Here is a 23,256-nt window from a genome sequence, read left to right as displayed (position 1 = left end):
GGTGGACATTTTACTGTAAACCTAAACGAAAACTAACTTTTGGGTATGCTGCACAGCACACATAATTCTCATACCGAAAAATGAGCAACAGAAGAACTTCAAATACCTAAGCCTGGGGAAGACATATTTTTGCATAGAGACAACAGTCCATGGAAAATGCCAAAAGTGTAAACGACCTCCTCTGCCCTCATGAGGCAGTGAATCAGCCGGTGCCTTGGGGAGCCACAGGAAGCCTGCAGCAACAGGAAAGATCAGTAAAACAGCGCTAACCATAATTAAAAATTTTGATATTTTGCTCATTATAGGGGTTTTTAATTTGCATTTTCTTATGCTTAAATGTTGCACCGAAATATTTTCATTACTGAGCTTTTTGGTCAAAAAAACTGTGACCCCAGGTTGAGTGCCTCACTCACTTCACCCTAGTCCTGGTCAGGTGACTGACAGCCTCCAGCTTTGCCCAAGCTCCCAGCCAATAACTGAGCATGGTGGGGGTTCTAGAGCTGGGCCATTCCTGTCCCACGTGGGCTCCCACAGGCAATCTTTGCTTGGAAACTAAATCCCCATCTAGCTTTCCCAGAACTGCCTTGCAGTCTAAAGCCCACCCTACCCAATCCTTCCCTTTCTTTCACAGATGTCAGACGTGCAACGTGGTATGAAGACTCCCCACCTTCTCCTGCTCCCTTCCCCTTTATCCTTCATAGGCGCCCCTCCTACCGCCCCCCACCAATAAATCCCTTGCACATTTAATTGCATTTTGGCATGTTTCTGGAAGACCCAAACTGACACACAAAAAACTGAAAGGAGTGTATTATACATGAGAAAATGTGGAAGAATATAAAGTTTTTCTTAGATTCTACATTGAACGTGTGAGGTAAGGATATACTTTTTTTTTTTTTTTAGAGATTTTATTCTTCCTTTTTATCCCCAAAGCCCCCCGCGTACATAGTTGTGTACTTTTAGTTGTGGGTCCTTCTAGTTGTGGCATGTGGGATGCCACCTCAGCGTGGCTTGAGTGGTGGTGCCATGTCCATGCCCAAGATCGGAACTGGTGGAACCCTTGGCCACCCAAGCGGAGCACATGAACTTAACCACTTGGCCACCCGGCCGGCCCTAGGGTATACGTTTTTAAAACAAAATACAAAGCCTTTGGATTTTATATATGAAGTTTTAATTAAGAAGAAATGAAAATTTATTCAATTTATTTGAACTCACATCCAAGAAGAAACATTCAACTTCAGGATTACAACTAGAAATGGAAAGAGCCTCCCTTCTTTTTGGGTGAGAAGTGGATCATACAAACCTGACTGTCAAGAGTTCTAATAGCTTTGTGCAGTCACTACTTATACTCTGTATATCCAAGTATATATCAAGTTCAGACTTGATTTATACAGAATTTATCCAGTTCTAGAAAAGTCACCATAATTAAAGTAAACCTCTTTGAATTTTACACTCTCTCAAATCTGAAAGCTTAGATTTGATTATAACCACTGCAAAAGCGATTCTCTTTACTTCCTGCAAGTGTAATTAACTTTGAGGATAACTTAGGCAAACATCACTATTACATAAACCTTATTAAGAGTAGGAGGAAACTGCAACTCTTCATTTAATTGCAGAGTCTAAACCATAAATTCAAATTGTACTGTTATCTCTATTGTCAAGCCAAAGTGAATGTGAATCTGCAGGGTCCACGAAGGGGATGCTTTGAAAACCTATCATCACATTAGTACTTAATGGCTGTACAGAAATTATTTTCAAGTACGCTTCAAGGGTTCACCTCTTAACTGAAGAATTATCCTTCAGGAAGTCAAGTGACAAGTACTATTACTTACATTTTATATGCTAGGATACGAAGGCAAAGATTTAGGATTATTCAAAATTAAAAAGCAAATAAAAAATAGACTCGGGCTTTATTTGAAATAGGACTCGTGCCCTAAATCCCTTTCCATTGGGTTATATCCATTAGTTTACATTTCAACTTAGAAGCCAATCTGTTTCAAAAAGTTACCTCCATCTTGTGTCCAATATCTTAATGTATTAGAATATATAGAGACTCTTGTAGTGTTGCTCATTTCTGGCAGGCCATTAAAAAAGAAAAACCCTTTGTGCTTTGTGTTCAATCTTTAGAAATAATGAAACTGATTGTTAAAACCAAAATTGCAAAGACTTTTTTCCCAAAGTAGGAAGAATAATCTGCTTGACTTAGAATCTTTTATTCATTTGAGTATTAAATTATCTAACCCACGGGCTATTATACATTTAAACACTGTTTTCCTTGTGTTGTCTCCAGGAATGTCTTATAAGTCTGCTTTCCTGTGAAATTTGCTCTACCAAAATCAATATATAACCTATTTGACTGATATAGCTAAAACTGACAAAATTTTTTAATGAAAACTAAGAGTATATTTATAAGAACCAGGTCTCAAGGTTTTTGTTTCACAGGAAGGAAGCTCTCTATTACGTGGATCTATAATATGATCCAAACTTGAGAGAGACAGGAAGCTGATAACTTGATTTATGTTCTTAATGGCTTTGGCTCATGAATAAATGATAATGGTTTGTGTTTTTCTTATAACAAGAAATGGAATTTGTATAATGATATGAGTCCTATTTCCCACATTTGCTCTACTTTTTAAAGGATTTCTAATTACTAAGAGATTCTTTATATTATTTATAATAAGTCAAACTTTTAACTGAAAGCCATTTTTCGACCACAGTTTGCCATTAGCTGAAATTCAGGAAAGAACACAGGTCTGATCACCAAGTCAATAAATCTAGCCACAGGCTAAAAGCTTCCTTTAATCTTCTTCCTATTAGGTCTTCCTTTAAATTAAACCATTCCCTCTATGAATTATTTAAGTGAATGGCATGGTTATAGAAAGATCACATACAATTCTTCATACAAAAATGCTCATGGAACCTAAAACAATCCATTCAGCATATTTCAGGAATTATATTATAAATCAAGATGCTGTAGCTTAAAAAAAGGGGTGGGGAGGGAGGGGTATGTCCTGAAAAGCTTCAGAGAGAAATAGAAAAGTCAAGCATAGTTCTGATTAGTGCAGGATTCCCAAAGTGCAGTTAAGTGTGTGGTCCAGACTAGCTTTTAGCGATTAAATAGGTCCCTTTCACTGTCAAGGCTTTTCCCTGAGGTAATGCCTAAATTCTTAATTTTAATATTTTATCTTGTTTATTTTAGCCCCAGCCTCTCTTACCAATAAGCTCTGAACATTTCCACCATGCTGAATGCTTTCTCAACTCTGGAATGTACACTTTTCACATGCTCACAGCGTCTTAGACTCACAAAATTTATATTTAGATATACTTGTAGCTTTCCACATTGTTCCTCTCAAAACTTACTCATTTTACTTATAGATTCCAATAATTATATTTTTTAAATGAATTAGTTTCTAAATGGATGCTCTTTGCATGCTCTTCTAAATGAGTCCTCATAAAGTCACTGAGAAAGGGGTTAACTTTCCTAAATTCCAACCCCTTAGTGCTTTAAAAAATTATCACTTTTCTTTTTCCTTCATCATAAACAGTTCCCATCTCAAGTCTTTATATTTCCACTTTCCAGATTTCTTTTCACTGTAGCAAATACCAAAGGAAAAATACAAACCATTTCAGAGTAAACGAGTCTCTTCCCTGCTCTCATTTATCAGATCATCACTTAAAGGCTATATTTATGGCAGTACTTTGAAAATGGTAATAGCTATTAATACCTTGAAGTTGAAAAAATAAGAAAGCCAGAGAAAATATATCACAAGCAACCAGTTTGAATATATGAAAAGCTACTCAGATCTTGATTTTCATATAAACACTAATTTTTATCATTATAAAAGACAACGTAACTATATTTCATTTTTCTTTATAAAATTACCCTTTAACAGAATATTTGTTAGCTAGTCACCCCTTAGGTTTTTCTGTAGATAAAAAGTTATTTTTAAAGGAAAGATATTTAAAATAATAATTGTTTCACAGAAACAGAAAGTCTTATTATCAAATTCTGATAAAAAACTATAATCATGGGTAGAGTCTTACTATACTATTAATTTTCTTTCACCAAAGATGGATATTTAGGAATTGTTATATTGGTAAATAAGATAAGCTTCTCAGTGATCTACAAAAGCGCCACAAGAAAGATGAGGTAGTATGAGACTTTCCTACTTTTGTAAAGGGAAATATCATCTTTAGAAGAGATATTTATCCTGACATTGGTGTTACGATATTCTGAGCCTCATCACTGCTAAGAGAGGTGCCACTTTACTAGCTATCCCTCACTGGGACCAAGACAATCTTGAGATCACTGAGAAAAAAATGCCATCTTTATGTTAACAGCAGAATTTCGGAAAGGGAAATGCTACTTCCACACAAAAGCAATGATACTTAAGAAACATCTGTTCTAACTTGGAAATCTGAGTCAAATTTCTTACAATCCTGGTAGAAGCAGCTTCGTACTAGAGCTAAACTACCATCAAGAAATCAATTACTATGATATTTAAAATGCCAGTTTCTACAAGGGGTATATAGTTTGCCAGAAGAAACAACTGTCTAGGAAATTTATTATTCATTGATTCTTTAAAAAAAGAGGAGTAGGATAGGATATCACTCCATTTATCTTTATTATATTGGGATATTGATGTTTCTAGAAATGTTTCCCTGCTCTTGGGATAGTAAATTTGAAAGATTACACCTGGTGCCCAGTATTGTTCAGTATGGCATAAGCCATGAGCTCTCAAAATGTCTTCTTTTTTTGAAGCCACAATGAAGACATGTTAATTCTGAAGACAGAAATAATTATTTGAAACCTGAAAATTAAAAACACTATTAAGCTTCTTGAATACTGAGTTCCATGTTTACTTCTTGAGTCTTTATTCAAGCTCAATTTTAAAATAACTAAAAACTACTTAGGTACACTTTAGTTACCAATGGAAATTTGTGGCTGTATAAACTGTGGCATCTCCCCAAAGTAACAGGCTCAGATTTTCTATAAAAAAGCTAAGTAGAAACAACAGTTCATAAATAAATACAGAAAAACCCCACAGTTGCTTTAGTACTTTAGTAACTATTAGTTATTAATAGTGTTATCATTATTTTTAAAACTTCCAATGAGAAAAGAACAATATTTATGTTCTGAAGAGGGTAACTCTTCCACATTGAGAGAACGATCTATTCCAGGAATAACAAATGACCATGCCACACTGTAGAATAAATTCACCTCCAAAATGTCATGGTCTCATTTGATTCTTACTGACCAGATTAATCGAATTTAGTAATCCTGTAATTCTGCTTATAGTTAATATTTAAAATGAAAATACATCTAGTTTGATTTTAATCAATTTTGTTACCTTTAACATCCCTATTAGTAAATTACAAAAGTCAATTACATTAGTATGGATTGTGAACTACAACACACTCAGCTTTACCAAAAAATTTTAAAACAAGCCTGAAAAGGGGTTGGGGAAATTATATTTTCTGTATAGGAATATCAATGGCATAGGTTAAAGCATTTTACATGGTAGGAAAGGACATAAGATTATTTTGGAAGAAAAGTCTGAAATACAGATTAGTTAACTATTTGCAATGCCTACCAAATGTCAAATATCCATGGATCATATGCAAATTACAATGAAGAAAAGAAAAAAATTAAGTATACAATCTACATGGTAAAAACAAAAACCAAACACCTGGTTAAAAATATCCATTAACCCCTGGTCTGTAACCTTAAACAATCAGTGTATCATAAGAAAAATAAAACTGATTTGGAAGTAAAATTTAGGGCAGAGGTTTATTTTGGACTCTAACTGCCCTTGTAGAAAAATTCAAAGCTGCATAATAAGAAAAATATTAAATAAAAATACATATATAATCATTCCCGTGTTCCTACCCTTTTCTTAGCACTGTTGTTCTGGTGCATCAATCCTGAGTACTCTAACTTTTGATTTATAGTGATATTCCTTCAGATATAATTTCATAGCAGAAGGAACTGGAAGGGCATCAATGCCATCATAAGTTGTACAGTTACAAATGACTGTTCTGCATATGTGCTGCAGGGAAAACGGGAAAGTCCGAATTAAAGGAGTGGATAAAAGTGGTTCAAAGAACATACAGGCACTTGGGTCCTTATAGTGTTCTAGGAGCCCAGTAATGTCAGGAGAATGGAAGACACACGGATCATGTGCATCAAAGCTAAAGTTGTGATTCCACTGTTCAATTCTAGCATGAAGAGAACGACTATAACGTCTAAAACTAACAGAGAATAAATAGTCTTCCTGTGCTGAGTCTCGAAGTAAAAAGGTACCCTCTGGTTTTCCTTCTAGTAGAGCTTCAGCTGCATATTTATCCATAACTCCCCAGTAACACGGATTGTTATTGATCTGAAGGAGGTCTGGTACAAGACAGTGAACGTAATCAATCTGGGTGTGATACTTAGGTGGTGTTTCCAACTGCAGGATTTCTTCATCTGTTTCCCATTTGGGTTTGTTTCTTTTCCTGGAACTTGTGCAAAGTGTTATAATTTCATCATCTGAATCCATATCACTATCTTCTATACTGTTATTTGAAACCAGGTTCATCACAGAGCCAGTCATAGGACCACCTCGACATGAAGCATTGTTGGTGGTTATGACACAGGGCTGAACAATGGTATGGGGGAAACAGTTCACCTCTTCTTCCGCGGTTCTTCTTTGTTTTAGCTGACCATCCCTTAATTCACTCTGAGACAAGTCTCTGCTTACCCATTCATCTGATTTGGGATTTATAGGAGCAGTGTGTCGTTTAATAAAATGCCACCTAAAGGCTAAATCTGATCGAGGTGGGAAAGGACACTTATCTAACATGAGTTCACTGATATGAATTTTTCTTTTAGATGAAAGCCCTGAAGGATGCCGACTACTACAATTCTTTATTGGAAAACACTGCCCCATAGCATCTTGCAGTTTCTGTTTAAGAGATCGACCTAAAAATCTATGCCCACAGGAATGATCTAAATCCAACTCGATAGATGAACAGCTGTGCTTTCTTTCTTGGCTCCTTAAAGGAACTTCAGTTTTCTCTATAGAATTCACTGTTTCAGCATCTGAACAGCTTTCACTCTTTTTTGACCAAGATAACTTCTTTCCACTCCACACATAACCGTCCTTTCTGTCAGCACTTCGACTCCGACTAGTTTTGGGCCTTACATCTAGATTTTTACTATTATTTTCACTATTTTCTGCCATTTTAACAAATTATCCACAAATTCCAGTATTATGAATATTGTTTTTTCAGTTTTTCTGGCAGGAAGTTTCTTCTGGGCACTTTCTGGACGTATCTAAGGAAAAAAAAAATCATTAATCATTGGTCTTTCACATTGTATAGTTTATATATTAAGCCCCAATTAGACATAAGATGAAAAAGCATAGTTAGTACATGAAAAAGACAGAGTACTGGATATGTTGGGAGGCAGTTAAACATATTCTGTTCCCACTTAAAGAAATTGCTTTACCATATACTAATAATTTCATAATGGCATGGAATCAAGAATCTGAGTTCCTTTCCCACAGCTAATTTTTTTTCATTGTGGATCAGAAAAAGCCAAGTCTCCTCTCTCAGCCAAAATATATGCTCAAAATCTGAATAATTTGTACTCTTGGGGTACATCTTATGCCCATCTCTCCTCCCTTTATTTTTATTTCACAGCAGGCCAGTGAATTCTTTGTAAGAGACAGTGAGAACTCCATGAGCTAGTGGTTGAGGACCACTACCTTATATAGTTTCTTCACTTCCCTCCCCCAGTTTTCTCTCCTATTGTTTGAAAATAGGAACAGTTTTAAGTTATAAAAGTTGTTAAAGAATTTATTAAATAAATAATCACCACTGAACAGTAGGACTGCCATGCAAGCATTCCCAATGCAGTTTTGTCAACTTATTTCAATAACTGGTCAACTTCACTATCAGTCTAGGCAATTTTTAGAAAATATGGAATTGCATAACAATTTGGTATTTCATACACACACACAAACACACACACACACACTCTTCCTTGTATTCTCCTTGATAATTTTGAAAAACAAGCAGATAAATTTCTATAGGGCAATGCCTTTCCTATGAAATTGGCTAAACTATTTTACAATGTAAAATATGGAGTTTTATTACGACTAATAGTAATGATTGGTTGTAGACAGAATTTACTTTATTCTTAGGCAGAATAAGATTTAAGCCCAGAACTGGGAGGGAAGGGTTCTATAATCTCAAATATTTTGCAAATGAAAGCTGAATTTTGTGACTGAGAAAATCAGTTGCATTCAACATTCTGATTATAATTAAGTTTCTGATTATGTCAGAGAAGCATTAACAATCCCACCAGTCAAGTAAATGTTTAGAGCTACTTGAATCAATTTTCAAGCAGTAAGATTTGAAACAGCATCTGCAGTGGCAAATATGATTGGGAAGTGCTTAAAAGTGTGAACTAATGATACAGACTTGCCATGTAAGGTACTCCATTTCTGAACATTGAATAGCATCTGGTGATTATACTTATGATTTTGATTTAGTGAGCTAACTGGTATATATAATCATTAAAATCCATAGGGAAAAATATTTTCAATATAATTTTGAAAGAAATATCATCACTTAGTACACCAAAATTATACTCAACAGTATGATTTGGTTGTTCACTGACTAAATTCCCCTGAACAAAAATAAACAAACAGAAACAACCAAGTAGGCTGAAGAAAATGAAGAGTCGTTCATTAGAAGACACACTTACTTGTTACTAAGAACTTACACTTTAATATATTGTTCAAGATAAAAAAAATAATGAGGGGCCACGCCAGTGGTGCGGTGGTTAAGTTCGCAACGTTCCGCTTCGGCAGCCCAGGGTTCACCGGTTCAGATCCCGGGTGTGGACCCACACACCACTTGTCAAGCCATGGTGTGGCAGGTGTCTCACATATAAAGTAGAGGAAGATGGGCACAGATGTGAGCTCAGGGCTAATCTTCTTCCAAAAAAAAAAGAGCCCCAAGTAGACATTTTTTTGTTATACTACATAATTTCAACTTTTTTATTCAGCATGATAATGTGAAAAAATATATCATCTAAGGTTTGAAATGCCTGGTGCTTTTATTTATTAAAAAAATATCAGGGGCCGCCCCGTAGCCAAATGGTTAAGTTTGTGTGCTCTGCTTCAGCGGCCCAGGGTTTTGCCAGTTCAAATATTGGGCGCAGACAGGGCACTGCTCATCAAGCCATGCTGAGGTGGTGTCCCACAGAGCACAGCCAGAAGGACCCACAACTAAAAATACACAACTATGTACCAGGGGACTTTGGGAAGAAAAAGGAAAAATAAAATCTTTAAAAAAAAAAAGAAGTTAAGACAAACCAACCATTTAAAAATTATACATATCAAAATAGCAGTTTATTTGCCATACGACCAACTTTTGTTTACTGGATGCGAGTTCCCTCATCTTGTCTCCTTGCTGCCTCTAACTTGTGACATTTCTTCCTTCAATATCAGAGCTAAGCTCTCTACCTCTGTTCTTGACATTCCCACTTTTACCAGCGCCTGCTTCAGTTTCTCCCTGCCTTCAAAAACAACAAACTTCTCCATAAAATCTCTTAGTGATTCTAATGCTTCCTTTAGTTATAAATGCTGCTTTCCATTACTAAATTCCTTAATGACTGGTGTAACCTGATTTCCCCTCAAAATGAAAACAGCTTTCAGGGTTTTTTTCTGATTATAAAAGAAGTAATTATCTGGTTTGACATGGCTGAGTGAAAATCTTTTTGCTCCATCCTTCTCAGAAGTCAGCCCAAAGCAAGGAAAAATGAGAAGTAAAAACACAAACTTCATCTTCAATGAAACTAGCAGATATCTATAATGTGAGTCACAAAATGGAGACAGAAAATGAATGGAGGAGCAATAACTGACTCAGCAGTGGAGAGGCTGGTGACATCAGGCACAGAGGTGCCTGGATGGAAGGCAGGCAACAGAGCAGGCAAAGTCCAGGACTCAGAGGCACACGGTGCTACAGAAAGTGTGGGTGGAGGACAGGGCGGAAAATGGGGAGGTAGGTTGAAAATTTACATAAGAGCAGTTAGATCTCTCCAGCTCTTACTCCTACATTTAGAGGAGATGGGATATTTATTATTTGGAGAAACTGAACCACAGAGGTTCAAGATTTTGGATACCAGACATAGCAAGGGTAGAGGGGAGGCTTGGGACTAAAATCAGAATGAAAATTCCCTCTTTCCTCCATTCAGCTCCCAGAACTCCAGCTGCCAGACTCATACCTCCTAATAGAAGACTGGAAGAGAGTTTGCTGGAGAAACAGAATGGCCTAAGAGAAAAGGCCTGTAAATGCTGATATGTGGGCATCTGCCAATAAAGAGCTGGAAGACCAGTCAAGCATGCAGGGAAGCTCACTAGTCTACAGGCCCCGCCTACTCGTGTACAGTTTTTAGGCAGTATCATTGTGCTTCATTTGCTCTAGAATATAAATGAATACTCAGAGGTCATCAGACTTTCGAGAAAAGCCTCTAACATAAACGAGAGAGACTAAAACAAAACTTGAAGAAAACATTAACCACGAAAGGAGCTGAAAATCAAATTGATTTCTTCCAAGTTAGGTGAAGATATTATTAGACCTGTGAATGAGTAAGAAGAGGTGGGGACAATCAGAGAATAAGAAAGTTTTGGAAATTGAAAATATAACTGCAGAAATAAAATATTCAATAGGAAAGTTGGAGGATGAGTTGAAGAAATGACAAGAAATAGGAAAAACAATAGTTAACTAGACAGAAAAGATAAGAATATTAGAGGATCAATACAGATATTTCTCAGAAAATAACAAAACGGAGGGGGGAAATTATCAAAGAAACTATATTAGAAAATTTCCCAGGGGCCAGCCCCGCGCCCAAGTGGTTAAGTTGGCGTGCTCTGCTTTGGCGGCCCAGGGTTCGGATCCTGGGTGCGGACCTGGCACTGTTCATTGGGCCATGCTAAGGTGGCATCCCACATGCCACAACTAGAAGGACCAACAACTAAAAAAATATATATACAACTATGTACTGGGGGACTTTGGGGAGAAAAAGGAAAAATAAAATCTTTAAAAAAAAAAAAGAAAGAAAATTTCCCAGAACTGAAAGACATGAGCCTCCATGCTCAAAGAGGCCAGTGAGTTCCCAGCACAATGTGGGAAAAAACACACACACACTAAGTTATATTATTCTAAAATTTCAGAACCCTAGAGATAAAGAGGAGATACTAAAGTCTTCCTACCTTATAAGCCAACAATATTGTCTTGTATGCTTAAAAATCTGTTAGGAGGGTAAATCTCATGCTAAGTGAATAAAATAATACTATAAGCTAAAACAAAAATGTAAGTCAATAAATAAATAAAAGTAACCAAGCTAAAAAAATAATAAAAAACATCTTCCTGAGGGAAAAAAGTCACAATCAAAGGACTGTAAATAAACTGGGACTTGGTTTCTCAACAGTAACGTTGAAGCTAAAAGCTAGTTTCCAACCTTAAAAAGATAACAGCCAAATTATCAATCAAATACGCGGATAAAATTTCAGATGTGCAAAGTATCAACAATTTTACCTCACATTGGATGCTGTGCTCTTCTAAAATTACAATGTAAACCCAAAACAAAGGACGCAACACAGGAAACAAGATACTTAACATAGGAGAGAGGAGATGTGAATTCTTGAGATGATGAAGGGAGGTCTCCAGACAACATGGTATCCAAAGCTGCTAGAGAGCAACCTGTCCATACAACCAACCACACGAGGGCATAAGGCTCCAAGGTGGAAGATCTTGAGGAAAAAAACAGAACTGAGGGGCTGGCCCCGTGGCCGAGTGGTTAAGTTCGCGCACTCCGCAGCAGGCGGCCCAGTGTTTCGTTAGTTCGAATCCTGGGCGCGGACATGGCACTGCTCATCAGACCACGCTGAGGCAGCGTCCCACATGCCACAACTAGAAGAACCCACAACGAAGAATACACAACTATGTACCGGGGGGCTTTGGGGAGAAAAAGGAAAAAATAAAACCTTTAAAAAAAAAAAAACAAAAAAAAAAAACAGAACTGACTTTGGGAAAATTCAGTTGTGAGAAGAAAGCAATGGAAAAAGAATTAGGTAATTATTGATTATTGGAAAATTCAAACACACAAGAAAGAAAATAGAATTGGAAAACACCTGGCTCTGCATGTTACATATTCACCAAAATTGTGACTTAATTGTAATAACAGAATGGAAAGACAGGAAGGAGACTAAAAGAGAGGGAAATCCTCACATATCATAAGAACTCAACTGAAAATGTCTAATAATTGGTGAATCAAGAAAGAGAAGTATCAGCATGTTACTTAAAAACATCAGAAAAACAATTAAAAGATTTGAAAGTAGGTGCCTTTGGGATGGGTAGGAGAGGACTGCAGCGTTTCTTACCTTACCTAAGCTTTTCAGCATAATTTGATTTTTAACCTAGGTGCACATATCATTTTGATGAACATAAATAAAAATAACTAATTCATACTGTGAAAAATTCAAAGTAGGAATAAAGTTGTGAAGAAAAAAATAGCCATAATCCTACTATCTAGTAACCATTTTAACGTTTTCACTATGTCTATACATGTATATGACGAGGATGCAGTTCCACAGCACAGTGACAGCAGGCATCAGAAATATGGTTTGAGTCCAGTCTATTTTGTACTAGCCATATGACCTTGAAACCTCAGTTTCCTTATCTCTAAAATGTGGGTATTGATGCTATCTATTACATGGGCTGTTGGGGATTAAATGAAATAATGCATGTAAAGTACTCAGCTCAGATCCTAAATGTGTTAAGTACTCAATAAATGTTAACATATATTTTTTTAAAAAAGGAAACAGAGGAGGCCAGCCCTGAGGCCCACTAGTTAAGTTCGCGAGCTCCGCTTCAGCGGCCCGGGGTTTCACTGGTTCAGATCCTGGGCACAGACATGGCACAGCTCATCAAGCCATGCTTCAGTTGCGCCCCACATGCCACAACTAGAAGGATCCACAATTAAAAAAATATACTACTATGTACCAGGGGGCTTTGGGGAGAAAAAGGAAAAATAAAATCTTTAAAAAGAAAAAAAAAAAGGAAACATATTAGATATTTTATTAAAGCGCCTAAGCCACTTTTTTACAAATAGTTCATAACGAAGAAATCACTGAATACCTCTGTCTCTAGCCCAATGGTACCTACAAAGTTTATGAGCAAATAAAATTTTCAGGAGGATAACTAATGTTTCAAAGTGAAAATGGATCACTATGCCAAATGTAGGTGAAACTCAAGAGACCATGAAGCTATAGAACAACTGGACATTTTCCCCCAAAGAACTAATTTCCAGCCTTCTTGTATACAAGTTTATATGCTAACATAACAGGTTTACTTTGGCAAGGCTTACCAACATATATATAATAGGTACCAATCAATTAAGTATCTCTGAATTTTAGGTTAACTGTTCTTACATGTGCTAATGCTGCAAGTGTCCATAAGATAAAGGGGTAAATATCATCACCCTAGATGAATTTTCCATACATTTACCTGTACTTAAAAGAGTTAATGCATAGAAAATCTTCTGACTAGTTAACTTTTTGTATCTATCTCAGAATTATAGCCTTATATAAATTTCACATAGCTATTCTTTTGCTGGAAAACTGAGTTCAGGCTTCAGAAATCTCACTTTCAGAACTGTTATGGCAAAAAATTGACTTAGCGGGGCTGGCCCCGTGGCTGAGTGGTTAAGTTCGCGCCCTCCCCTGCAGGCAGCCCAGTGTTTCGTTGGTTCGAATCTTGGGCGCGGACATGGCACTGCTCATCAAACCACGCTGAGGCAGCATCCCACATGCCACAACTAGAAGGACCCACAACGAAGAATATACAACTATGTACCGGGGGGCTTTGGGGAGAAAAAGGAAAAAATAAAATCTTAAAAAAAAAAAAATTGATTTAGCAAAACACAGCATATCAAGACCCAGGCCAGAATGTCATTTAATGTTGTGGTCTTCAAAGTAGAAAGAAAAGTTAACCTCTGTTTATATTTGTCTAACAATTTTTTAAAGATTATTATTATTGAATTTATGGTTGACAATATTGTAATCACTCACTGTCAGATGGTTACTTGTCTGATGGGGTGCTGTTTCTGAGGGAAGAAAAGGAGTTCCAAAAAGCTGAGGACTTAATGGCAACCTTCTCCATTTCTTTGTTGACTTTCAGTTTACCACAACTGCTTGCATGTTGCTGGAATCGATTTGTGGATTATATTATCTTAAATGAAAAATCTTTACAATACTTTGTAAATAGACACGATCGTGAAAAATTTATAACACACAAGGTTTGCTAGTTATCTGAGGCCAAAATACTTAAGTTGTTGAACTTTTCAGATGAGTTAAGCATTTTGCTTTTACAAAATGCCAAGTGTTCTAAATTTGATGACCTTTACTGGGATAACAAGGGGCTCTCAAAAGCTACTTAGCAGATATATTAAGAAAGAAAGGCAAAACAAAACATTTACCTGGTCACTTCATGGTCTAAGTAACATCTTAATAATTACTGAGAAAGTATCTGCTTTAAAATACTTATGCTATGGAGAGATTTTTTTAGAAAAAAGATATTCAGAATTTCTTTCACTATTCCATGATTTTGTTATAAAAAAGGATAAAAATACATCATATATATAAATCTCACATCTTTAAACTTAAAACATGGGAAAAGTATTTTTTTAATCTCTCCCAGAAGTTTCATTAAACCAAAATTTAAAAATAAAAACTTCAATCACATTTCTCTCAATAAAAATAACATTATTAATTTTTAGTAAGAACAAAATTATTTTTATTGTTATGTTTTTAAAGACTAAAGATGAGTTTTAAAAAAGTACCTTGGTGTCTTGCTTATACATGTAAAATCTGAATTTAAAAAAGTGTAGGCCTCTGAATCTGAACGACTCCTTTCAAATAGCGCATCATTAATTCTTTTACTTTTAATTGAGGTAAAATTGACATAAACGTAATTAGTTTCAAGTATTCTTGGAACTTCACACAAATTTTGTATAAATGAGGTAGAAGAAGAGATACAAAATGATAATAAGGTGGCTTTACTACCACTCTTTTATGTAGTACAGAAATCAAAGATGATACTTTGAAAGGTACTGACAAATCAAAGACCTTTGTTGGAAGCTGCAAAGATGCTTTTTTTTTTCTTTAAAGAGGGCGAAAGAATCACTTGGGAGAAGGTTGTTTTGGCTCTTGATTCAATAATTAATTTTTTATGAAGGCAGCTAAGTTACATTGCCCTGGGGAGTACACGGTGACTTTTTTTTTTTAATTATTATTTCTTAATGAGCCAGAGGCAAATGTCTAAAAAGCAAGTTTACATAAAATCCTTTTTCAAGAAAACAAGTTCCCAGATTTAGTTGCCATTTGGGCCTAGGTTCTACCACCAATTGCAGTGACAGTGATAACAGAAGGCTCAACCTAGCCATCCTACACTTTTAACAACAGATTTAAATAACATTTAGTTAGTTCTGCTGAATAAGGCTAGGAAGGTAATTCTAATTCAAGATTTCTATAGAAAACTGTTAAAAAGCCAACAATTAAAGGGTTAAATTTCATTTATCTGGAAAACTCATTTATATTCTCGCTGATGCTGGATAACAGAGCATTACTGTACATATTATTTATTCATTGAACAACTACTATATCTACAATGTTGATGTATTCCTAAGACCAGAATTCGTGTAAACACTAAATTAAAATCAGTTTGATCCTATAAAGAATAATTTACTATACTACAAAAAGAATTCAAGAATAAATTATTATTCTGGTAGTAATTCTGCTGTGGGAACTTCCTTACCAAATCCATGATTCCTAAGTTTACCTGCCATTATGTGCCCCGAAACTCCTTGGGAGTATTCTGACCATACTCTGTGATATTTGAATTGGATTCTGTGGGTCATATCCTCCATATTTGATCAGAGCGTGATATTTGAGTTGGATTCTGTGGAAACATTTATGCTCTACAAATGGAATATATTGGATAGTTGACAACAGATGGATTCCTCAGAATGTTAAGGAAAAAATATGACCAGGGTTTTCGTGTGAGAAAAATCTCTGAAGCGAAAAATGTTTTTTCTCATTACAAAAGCAACACAGGTTCATTTTCCAGTAAATATTTTAAAGTATCACCTTTTTTCATGCTACCAAGCCAGGGCTCATGGGACTTAACTGGATAAAAAAGGAACCAGTGATTAGTACCACCATAGTCTCCTTCCGTTCTCCCCACTTTCTCCACTTACTTTCCTAATTATTGTTTGCTTACGCCAGTGTTCCCCAATCTGTACTCTTATAGACACCAATTCTAAAAGATGTTAATACATATGTTAGAGAAATAGGGGTTTCCCTGTCATACAAGTTTGGGAAATGCTTCCCTTCTGAAAGACTACAATGCATATTTAGCCAAAAGTTCCAAGAGGTCCTTCAGTTCAGAGACGGGCTGAAGCCATAGTTTCCTATATTTAACTTACCAAAAATCCTTTTTGTGGAACAAATTTTGGAGAAACTTTAACTTGGGCTAATATTAAAATGAATGTACATTTCCTGAGCATGCTAAAGATAAAATGTCTAGGAACCTGTCACTGAAGAAGGTTAATCTAGAGTGGAGAGAGAACAGAAAACTAAGAGCTGGCAGTACATGGACTTCTAGAAGTGGAAGGACCTTAACAGAATCTTAGAAATGAGAACATTTAAGATATACTATTGTAACTCTTTAGGGAATAAATTGGATTGTACAGATGTATTTTTTCCTTTCAATAACTTTTTTTTTTGAGGAAGATTAACCCTGAGCTAACTGCTGCCAATCCTCCTCTTTTTGCTGCGGAAGACTGGCCCTGAGCTAACATCCGTGCCCATCTTCCTCTACTTTATATGTGGGATGCCCACCACAGCATGGCTTGCCAAGCGGTGCCATGTCCACACCCAGGATCCGAACCAGTGAACCCCGGGCCGCCGACGCGGAACATGTGCACTTAACTGCTGCACCACCGGGCCGGCCCCTCAATGACTTTTTAATTATAAAAATAATATATGCTCATTATAAAATATATGGAACATTTAGAAAAGTTTAAAAAAGAAGAAACCTATAATTCAGTTACCTAGAGGCAATCAATTTAGACATTTTTGCCCATATAAGAGCAATTTAGTCCAAGGAGAAAATTTTTAAGTTTTAAAGATCCATAAAAATTTAACAATCTATAGTTTTCACTGTACCATATTTAAAAATGAAGCATGGTGTAGACGAAATAGCATGAGTTGCTAAATTGTCAAACACGAGCCAAAATACAGACTGTCACTTACTACTCACCTGATTTTTAAAAAATCTCATTTTGCTTGTTTTCCTATTGTAAAATCTGGATAATGCCAGCTATCTCATGTTTTTACTGCCAGGACTAAAATGTACGAAAACAGCATACATTGAGCTTAATGAAAATATGTAACAGCAGCCTTTTCATGCAGAAGAAAGTAATTTCTAAAAATGAAAGATGGGAAAGTGGCAAAATTAAGAAAAACAAGAAAGGAAACAAAGCCTACACATAAGGCAAGAAAATCTGCATGAAAACATAACTCAAAAATCTGATGCTGAGAAGGCTTCACCATTTCTGAAATATTATAAAGCACTCCTGATTTTATTTTTTTTTTATTTATTTTTTTTTTAAAAACCATGTTTTTTTTTTTTTTTTTTTAAAGATTTTATTTTTTCCTTTTTCTCCCCAAAGCCCCCCGGTACATAGTTGTGTATTCTTCGTTGTGGGTTCTTCTAGTTGTGGCATGTGGGACGCTGCCTCAGCGTGGTCTGATGAGCAGTGCCATGTCCGCGCCCAGGATTCGAACCAACGAAACACTGGGCCGCCTGCAGCGGAGCGCGCGAACTTAACCACTCGGCCACGGGGCCAGCCCCACACTCCTGATTTTATTAAACATGGTCTTTTTAAAAAGTTTTAAACTCTTTAAAAATATTATGGGTCTAAATAACCAAACTTTTAATTATAAAAAAATTGTAGTTTTTGCAAGCTAACTTAGTAAATAAATAGATTTCAAGAGAAATAGTGGGCAAAGTTTTTTTTTTAAACTAACTATAGATTATTCTTTTCATTGCTGTATAATAATTATGTATGCTTACACTTAAGCTTGGGAACAAGTTTTGCCTAAAAACTAGTATAAGGCGATGATAGACTTAAATAAAATCACTATTATGTTCTGATATGTTTTACTAAATTCTAAGTTTTATGGCAATAGTTATGATTTGGAGAGGCAGTGTGGTAAGACTACCTAGGATTAGAAGGTAAAAGACTCGGGTTCTATTTCTAGCTCTGACATTTGGTAGGACTGTGACCTCGGAAAAATCACAACCTTTCTGAGTCTCAGTTTTTTCACCAGTAAAACAATGATTATATCTATCTTGCTGTGGTAAGGATCCACCGTTAATGTAACAACACAAGAATCAAATACCGGCTTTAAGGCAGGGGAACTAAGCAGCTGGGAGTAGGACTTTTACTGTAGTCCCTTTTATACCTTAGAAAGTTTATACACGTGCAAATATTATTTACCCTAAAAATAAATTAAATAGGCTGGTAAGTTTCATGACACTTTCAGGGATATAAAAATCTTCAGATTTCTAAACTGCCTTCAATGTTATTTTTTCCATACTCTGTTCTCCTCAGTTATTGTTACACTCTCTTCCAGCCTTATCTTTCAACGGATTAGTGACTTTTATGTCAAGTACATACTTTACTAAAAAGGCATTTTAAAAACTCCTTCCAAAAGGCAATACAGACATGTCTCTTGGATAAGCTGACTCTCTAAGATTATGTGATATTATCATTTATACAGATATTACTCACTACCATCAGCAGAATGGTAATATATTCATGTTTTCTCACCCTATTGCCCTTGAGACCAACAATATTCAGGAGCCTAAGGGTACTACGAGTGGTCACAACACAGCACAGTTAACTAACCTTCACTGCAACTGAACCTGTGACCTTGGCATCATTTTCAGTCCGTTCATTCAGCTACCCACTCCTATCAGACATGCACTATTACTGATAAATAAATCCATCTGGAAAATTCTGACAGCCATATCAGTGACAGACAGCTACAATGGTCTTTTTTTAAAAGCTATGTGATCTTAAATAACCAATTTTGCTAACATTTAAGTTGCACACATTTCATTACCACACTATCATTTTGTACATATTGTTTGAATGTCTTTTTCCCTCAACAAGACCATGAACTCACTGAAGACATTAAAATTTGTAGGCATTTGATTGAAATGGGATGGAACTGTCAAAACATAATACTAGCAAAAGTAAGAATGTATCTTTTAGTATTTGAAAAATTTTACTGGATGATTTAAACCAACTTCATTTTAAATGAAACCAGTAAATGCTCACCCAAAGTACTCCATAAATAATATGAGACATAATTAGTTTTCTACATCCATGAGTATCTCCTATATCCTTTAACAATTCGATAGAGGGAGGTATCACCTGCATTTTAGAGATGAGGAATCTGAGATTCAGAAAAAGTAAAGAAGCATATTCAAGGTCACACAATGAGAAACTGTCAGAGTCAAAATTAAAACCTAGGCTGTTCAACTCTACGGCCCAAGCTCTTTCCATCTATGTGAAATCTGTAAATAAAATTTTTCTTTAACCTATGACTCACACGGCTTGACTGCTAAGGCCGACTGAAAGGACAGAAGAGTGGACACCACTCACAGTTTTAAAGACACGTGGTACTACAGATAGTATAGTTAGGGTATTGTATAGCTCTTGTTCCAATTTGCAGATTCTTCTTATGCTGAGCTCCGAAGAGTCCCACACTGAAATCTCATCGTGATTTATTCACAAAGGGGCAAATGTTATCAGAGTTCATCTTGAACCCCATGGTCTATCCAATGATATTTACTTGGATAAAAAAATTATAAATAGGTGTATCTAAAAAATGAATGATCTCCAAATAAGACTAAGTCACTCACAAAGAATCGTCTCAGGTATCTTTTGCTCTTGTGGGGAATCAACAATGGGTGGGTTCTTTTTCCACAAATCCCAAGTTCTTTTTCTGCCAGTCACTCTTCCTCTTCCTTCATATACCAAACCTCAGCGTCTAGCAAGCCTATCTGGAGCCCCAGTATTCAAAATAACCCGTTACACAAGGCCAGCACGGTAAGAACAAGACCACGGTTTGTCTAACTGTGCGTTTGGAACTTTTCACAATGGAACTAGCTTGCAAAACAATGGGGGACATCCGTACAAGAGAAAAATGTCTCAGTCATGCCACAACGAGGTCTGCTTGAGACTAGAAGGTGGGTACCACACACACACACAAAATATCATTGCGAAGGTTTTCATCAGAGACCAGTCTCCCAACATGGAGAACGTGAAGACACAAGCAAAGCATAAACTCAATGGTCAAGACCTCAGAACAGGTTGCAAGGACCGAAGTCATCAACAATGTACTTTAGTTCTAGCTCTTCTTTTAGATCTCAGTACGCACTTCAGTGAACTTTAGGTGGGGTCTGAGCAGAGAAATCCAGGTTCCTTTCTTAAGGGATCTATGTAAAGAGTCCCAAAGAATAAGCATAAAAGTACACGCCATACCTCCAGGGACCGCGAACTGAGACTGTTCTTCCCTCCTTTACCTCTATAGAAACGACAAGGTTAGGGCGGGAAGTATGCCAAGATTACAAGCTTGAGAAGGGTCTCGCTCTCCTCTCCTCTAAAGAAAATGCCCAAAGGAGGGGCTGGACGGTCCAGGGATCCCGAAATAATCATAACCCTGTAAGTGACGAGAGCCTGGAAGGAAGGAACAAGACCAGGGAGCAACCGCCCTTCCCCCGCTCACCTCTCGAAGCGCGGTTTCACTGGGGCTGTCCGAGGCACTGCCGCCATCACCATCGCCATCACTCTGGGAGCTCGCTGAGGCGGAGAAGGGAGGCCCAGGCGCCTCTGCACCTCATATAGGTCCTACAAGGCGGATGCCTTTCTGCAAGGCCGCTCCCCTCGGCGCTGGGATCTCGTCTCAGACGTCGCGGTCACCGCCTCCACCTGGTCCCCAGGCGCTGCCACCACTTCCGCGTCTGGCTCCCTCCCTTTCTTCCTCGCTCCCCCAGCCACTGGCTTTTTTCCTGGCAGCCAGCGCGCCGCTGACGCCACCACCCCGCGACCTCGGTCGGGCCCTGCGCGGCGTGGGCGGGCCGGCGCAAGCGCACCGGGGCCGGCGCGCCCGAGCGCGGGAAGCCGTACCTCGCGGGCGTTGGCGTCTCGCCCTTCCTCGGTCGCAGAGGGTCGGTGGCCTCCGTGGGCCCTGCCTCCCGCTGCCCGTGTCCGTGCCGCCCGCCAAGGAGCGGCGTGTCCTCTTCCCGGCTGCTCGTCAGACAGACCCTCGGCTGTGTCCTGCTGGTGCCGCCTCGGGGCGGGAGCGGGGCTGCCGAGAGCGTTCCTGGGAGGAGACAGCCTGCCTTCTTCCCTTCAGCCTCGGCTGTCCTCTCCTCTCGAACAACACCAGCGGTCCTAAACCTTTCCAGGCAAAGGAGAAGATGCCTGCCACGCAGAAGCCGATGAGATACGGGCACACAGAGGGCCACACAGATGTCTGTTTCGATGATTCTGGGAGGTAAGGGACTTTGGGAAACAAAAAGAACGTTTCACGTGTAAATATGAGGACGTTTATTCTTGAATGTCGTGTAAGCAGTCAGCTTAAAAGGACGCATCCAGCTAGAGAGAAAGAGGCTGAAATACGAAGCGGCACGCATGTTTTCCTTAGATTGTTGTGCGGTTCAGACCGTCATGGTGGTTTTAGTACGTTAAAAAAGTTGAAGTCTTCCTTCCAGAGCAGTTGGAAAGACGTGAGCTTTCCCCAGATTTTCCCTTTGTTCACACTGCCTCTCTGCGTTGTCTCCCACGTTGTTACTTTGTCAGATCGCTGGCTGCCTACTTGTCAAGTGCGGTGCCGTTCTGTCTTTTTGGCATTTTATTCTCTTCTGGCTTTTGTGATGCTGTTTCCTTTTTTATTGTTGATTTTAACTTTCTGGCGGCTTTTTTTCCTAACTTCTTATCTCTGCTTGATTCCTAAATAGTGATATTTCCCCAGGGTTACTCTGGTCCCTTTCATCTTTCTAAATCCCATTCCTCTGCAGTTCTGTCCAGTTGTGTGGCCTCCATGGTTCCTCCTGCGTTGATTCTCATTCATTGAGACGGGCCTGTGCGTCCCTGCTGGCTGGGGGCTGGGCTACAGCAGTGCAAACAAAGCACAGCTTTTCCTTCAGTTACCTTAAGGTCTTTTTAGATTGACAGACATTGAGCACAAATGAATCTCAAAAATAAATGTACGTTTAGAATTACACTTAGAAATATTATGAGCAATGATAAGCATATATGAGGGAATGTTGATCTAGTTTGAGGAGGTAGGGAAGGCTTCCCTGAGGAGGTGTTTCCTGAGGTGAGATCTGAAGATGGAGCAGGCGTTAAGTATAAAGGATGGGTGGTGGTGGCAGTAGGGTGGCCCATTGGCAGTCCAGGCAGAGGGAACACTACGTGCAAAGTTCCAGTGAGGGGAAGGACCATGGTATGCTCAAAGGACTGAAAAAAAGCTAGTGATGCTAAAGTGTGGAGTGATGCAGAGATTGATGAGAGATGAATCTGTGAAGGCAGGCAATGGGCATCCTATCCAAGGCTTTCTGGACTTTATTAAGAAATCTTGTTTTTATCCTAAAAGCAGTAGGAAGGTGTTAAAGATTTGAAGCAGAGAGATGTAAGCAGACTCATTTTTGAGAAGATGCGTGGACAATGAATTGAAAAGGAGCAGGAGTAGATGAAGAGAGACTCTTAGGAGGTGTCTGTATTAGTCTGGTTAAGTGTGATGGAAACCTGGACTACAGTAGACATGGGTATGAAGAAAAGAGGATACATTCAGGAAATATTTTAAAAGGTAAAATCAACAGGATGGATCAGATATTAAGGATGAAAGAGGTGTCTGAGATAACTTCTGCCTTTCTGGATGTTACATTTGGGGAAATGATGGTGCCATTTGCAGTGGGCACTTGGAGAGGAGCATATTTCATAGGTAGAAGAGAGGGTGGGGATTACGAGTTTGCATTTGGACATGGTTAGTGTAGAATTTCTTTGAGATACCCAACTAGAGATGTAGACTGGGTTGGATAAATGGGTGTAAAGCTCAGAGAAGAAAT

General features: G+C 37.8%; 3 protein-coding genes across 5 annotated transcripts in view; 1 reads left to right on the top strand and 2 right to left on the bottom strand.

Moving 5' to 3' along the window:
• MAPK1IP1L (mitogen-activated protein kinase 1 interacting protein 1 like) overlaps positions 1–21,020 on the bottom strand; it is a 34,861-nt gene extending 13,841 nt beyond the window's left edge. Inside the window, exon 1 of the mRNA XM_044773623.2 lies at positions 20,913–21,020. Within this exon, the coding sequence (XP_044629558.1) occupies positions 20,913–20,971 (59 nt within the window). The 5' untranslated portion in view covers positions 20,972–21,020. The remainder of the gene's footprint in view (positions 1–20,912) is intronic.
• SOCS4 (suppressor of cytokine signaling 4) lies at positions 2,027–21,054 on the bottom strand. Its single transcript, XM_014864692.3, has 2 exons — positions 20,913–21,054; positions 2,027–7,312 (listed from the first exon to the last, which is right to left on the bottom strand). The coding sequence occupies exon 2, from the start codon at positions 7,218–7,220 to the stop codon at positions 5,895–5,897; it is 1,326 nt and encodes a 441-aa protein (XP_014720178.2). The 5' UTR covers positions 7,221–7,312; positions 20,913–21,054; the 3' UTR covers positions 2,027–5,894.
• The window catches only part of WDHD1 (WD repeat and HMG-box DNA binding protein 1), a 63,580-nt gene continuing 61,369 nt past the window's right edge, over positions 21,046–23,256 (top strand). The window contains exon 1 of one of the 3 annotated variants that reach the window (XM_070513663.1): positions 21,046–21,683. In XM_070513663.1, the coding sequence (XP_070369764.1) occupies positions 21,046–21,683 (638 nt within the window). The remainder of the gene's footprint in view (positions 21,684–23,256) is intronic. The other 2 variants (XM_044773620.2, XM_014864693.3) reach the window with 2 other exon arrangements.

Source organism: Equus asinus, chromosome 7, assembly GCF_041296235.1.
Source record: "Equus asinus isolate D_3611 breed Donkey chromosome 7, EquAss-T2T_v2, whole genome shotgun sequence".
Lineage (NCBI taxonomy): Eukaryota > Metazoa > Chordata > Mammalia > Perissodactyla > Equidae > Equus > Equus asinus.
This window is presented reverse-complemented; position numbering and strand designations above follow the sequence as displayed.

Coding starts and splice junctions, on each gene's coding strand:
- SOCS4 (XM_014864692.3), bottom strand. CDS start 7,220: ATGGCAGAAAATAGTGAAAATAATAGTAAAAATCTAGATGTAAGGCCC.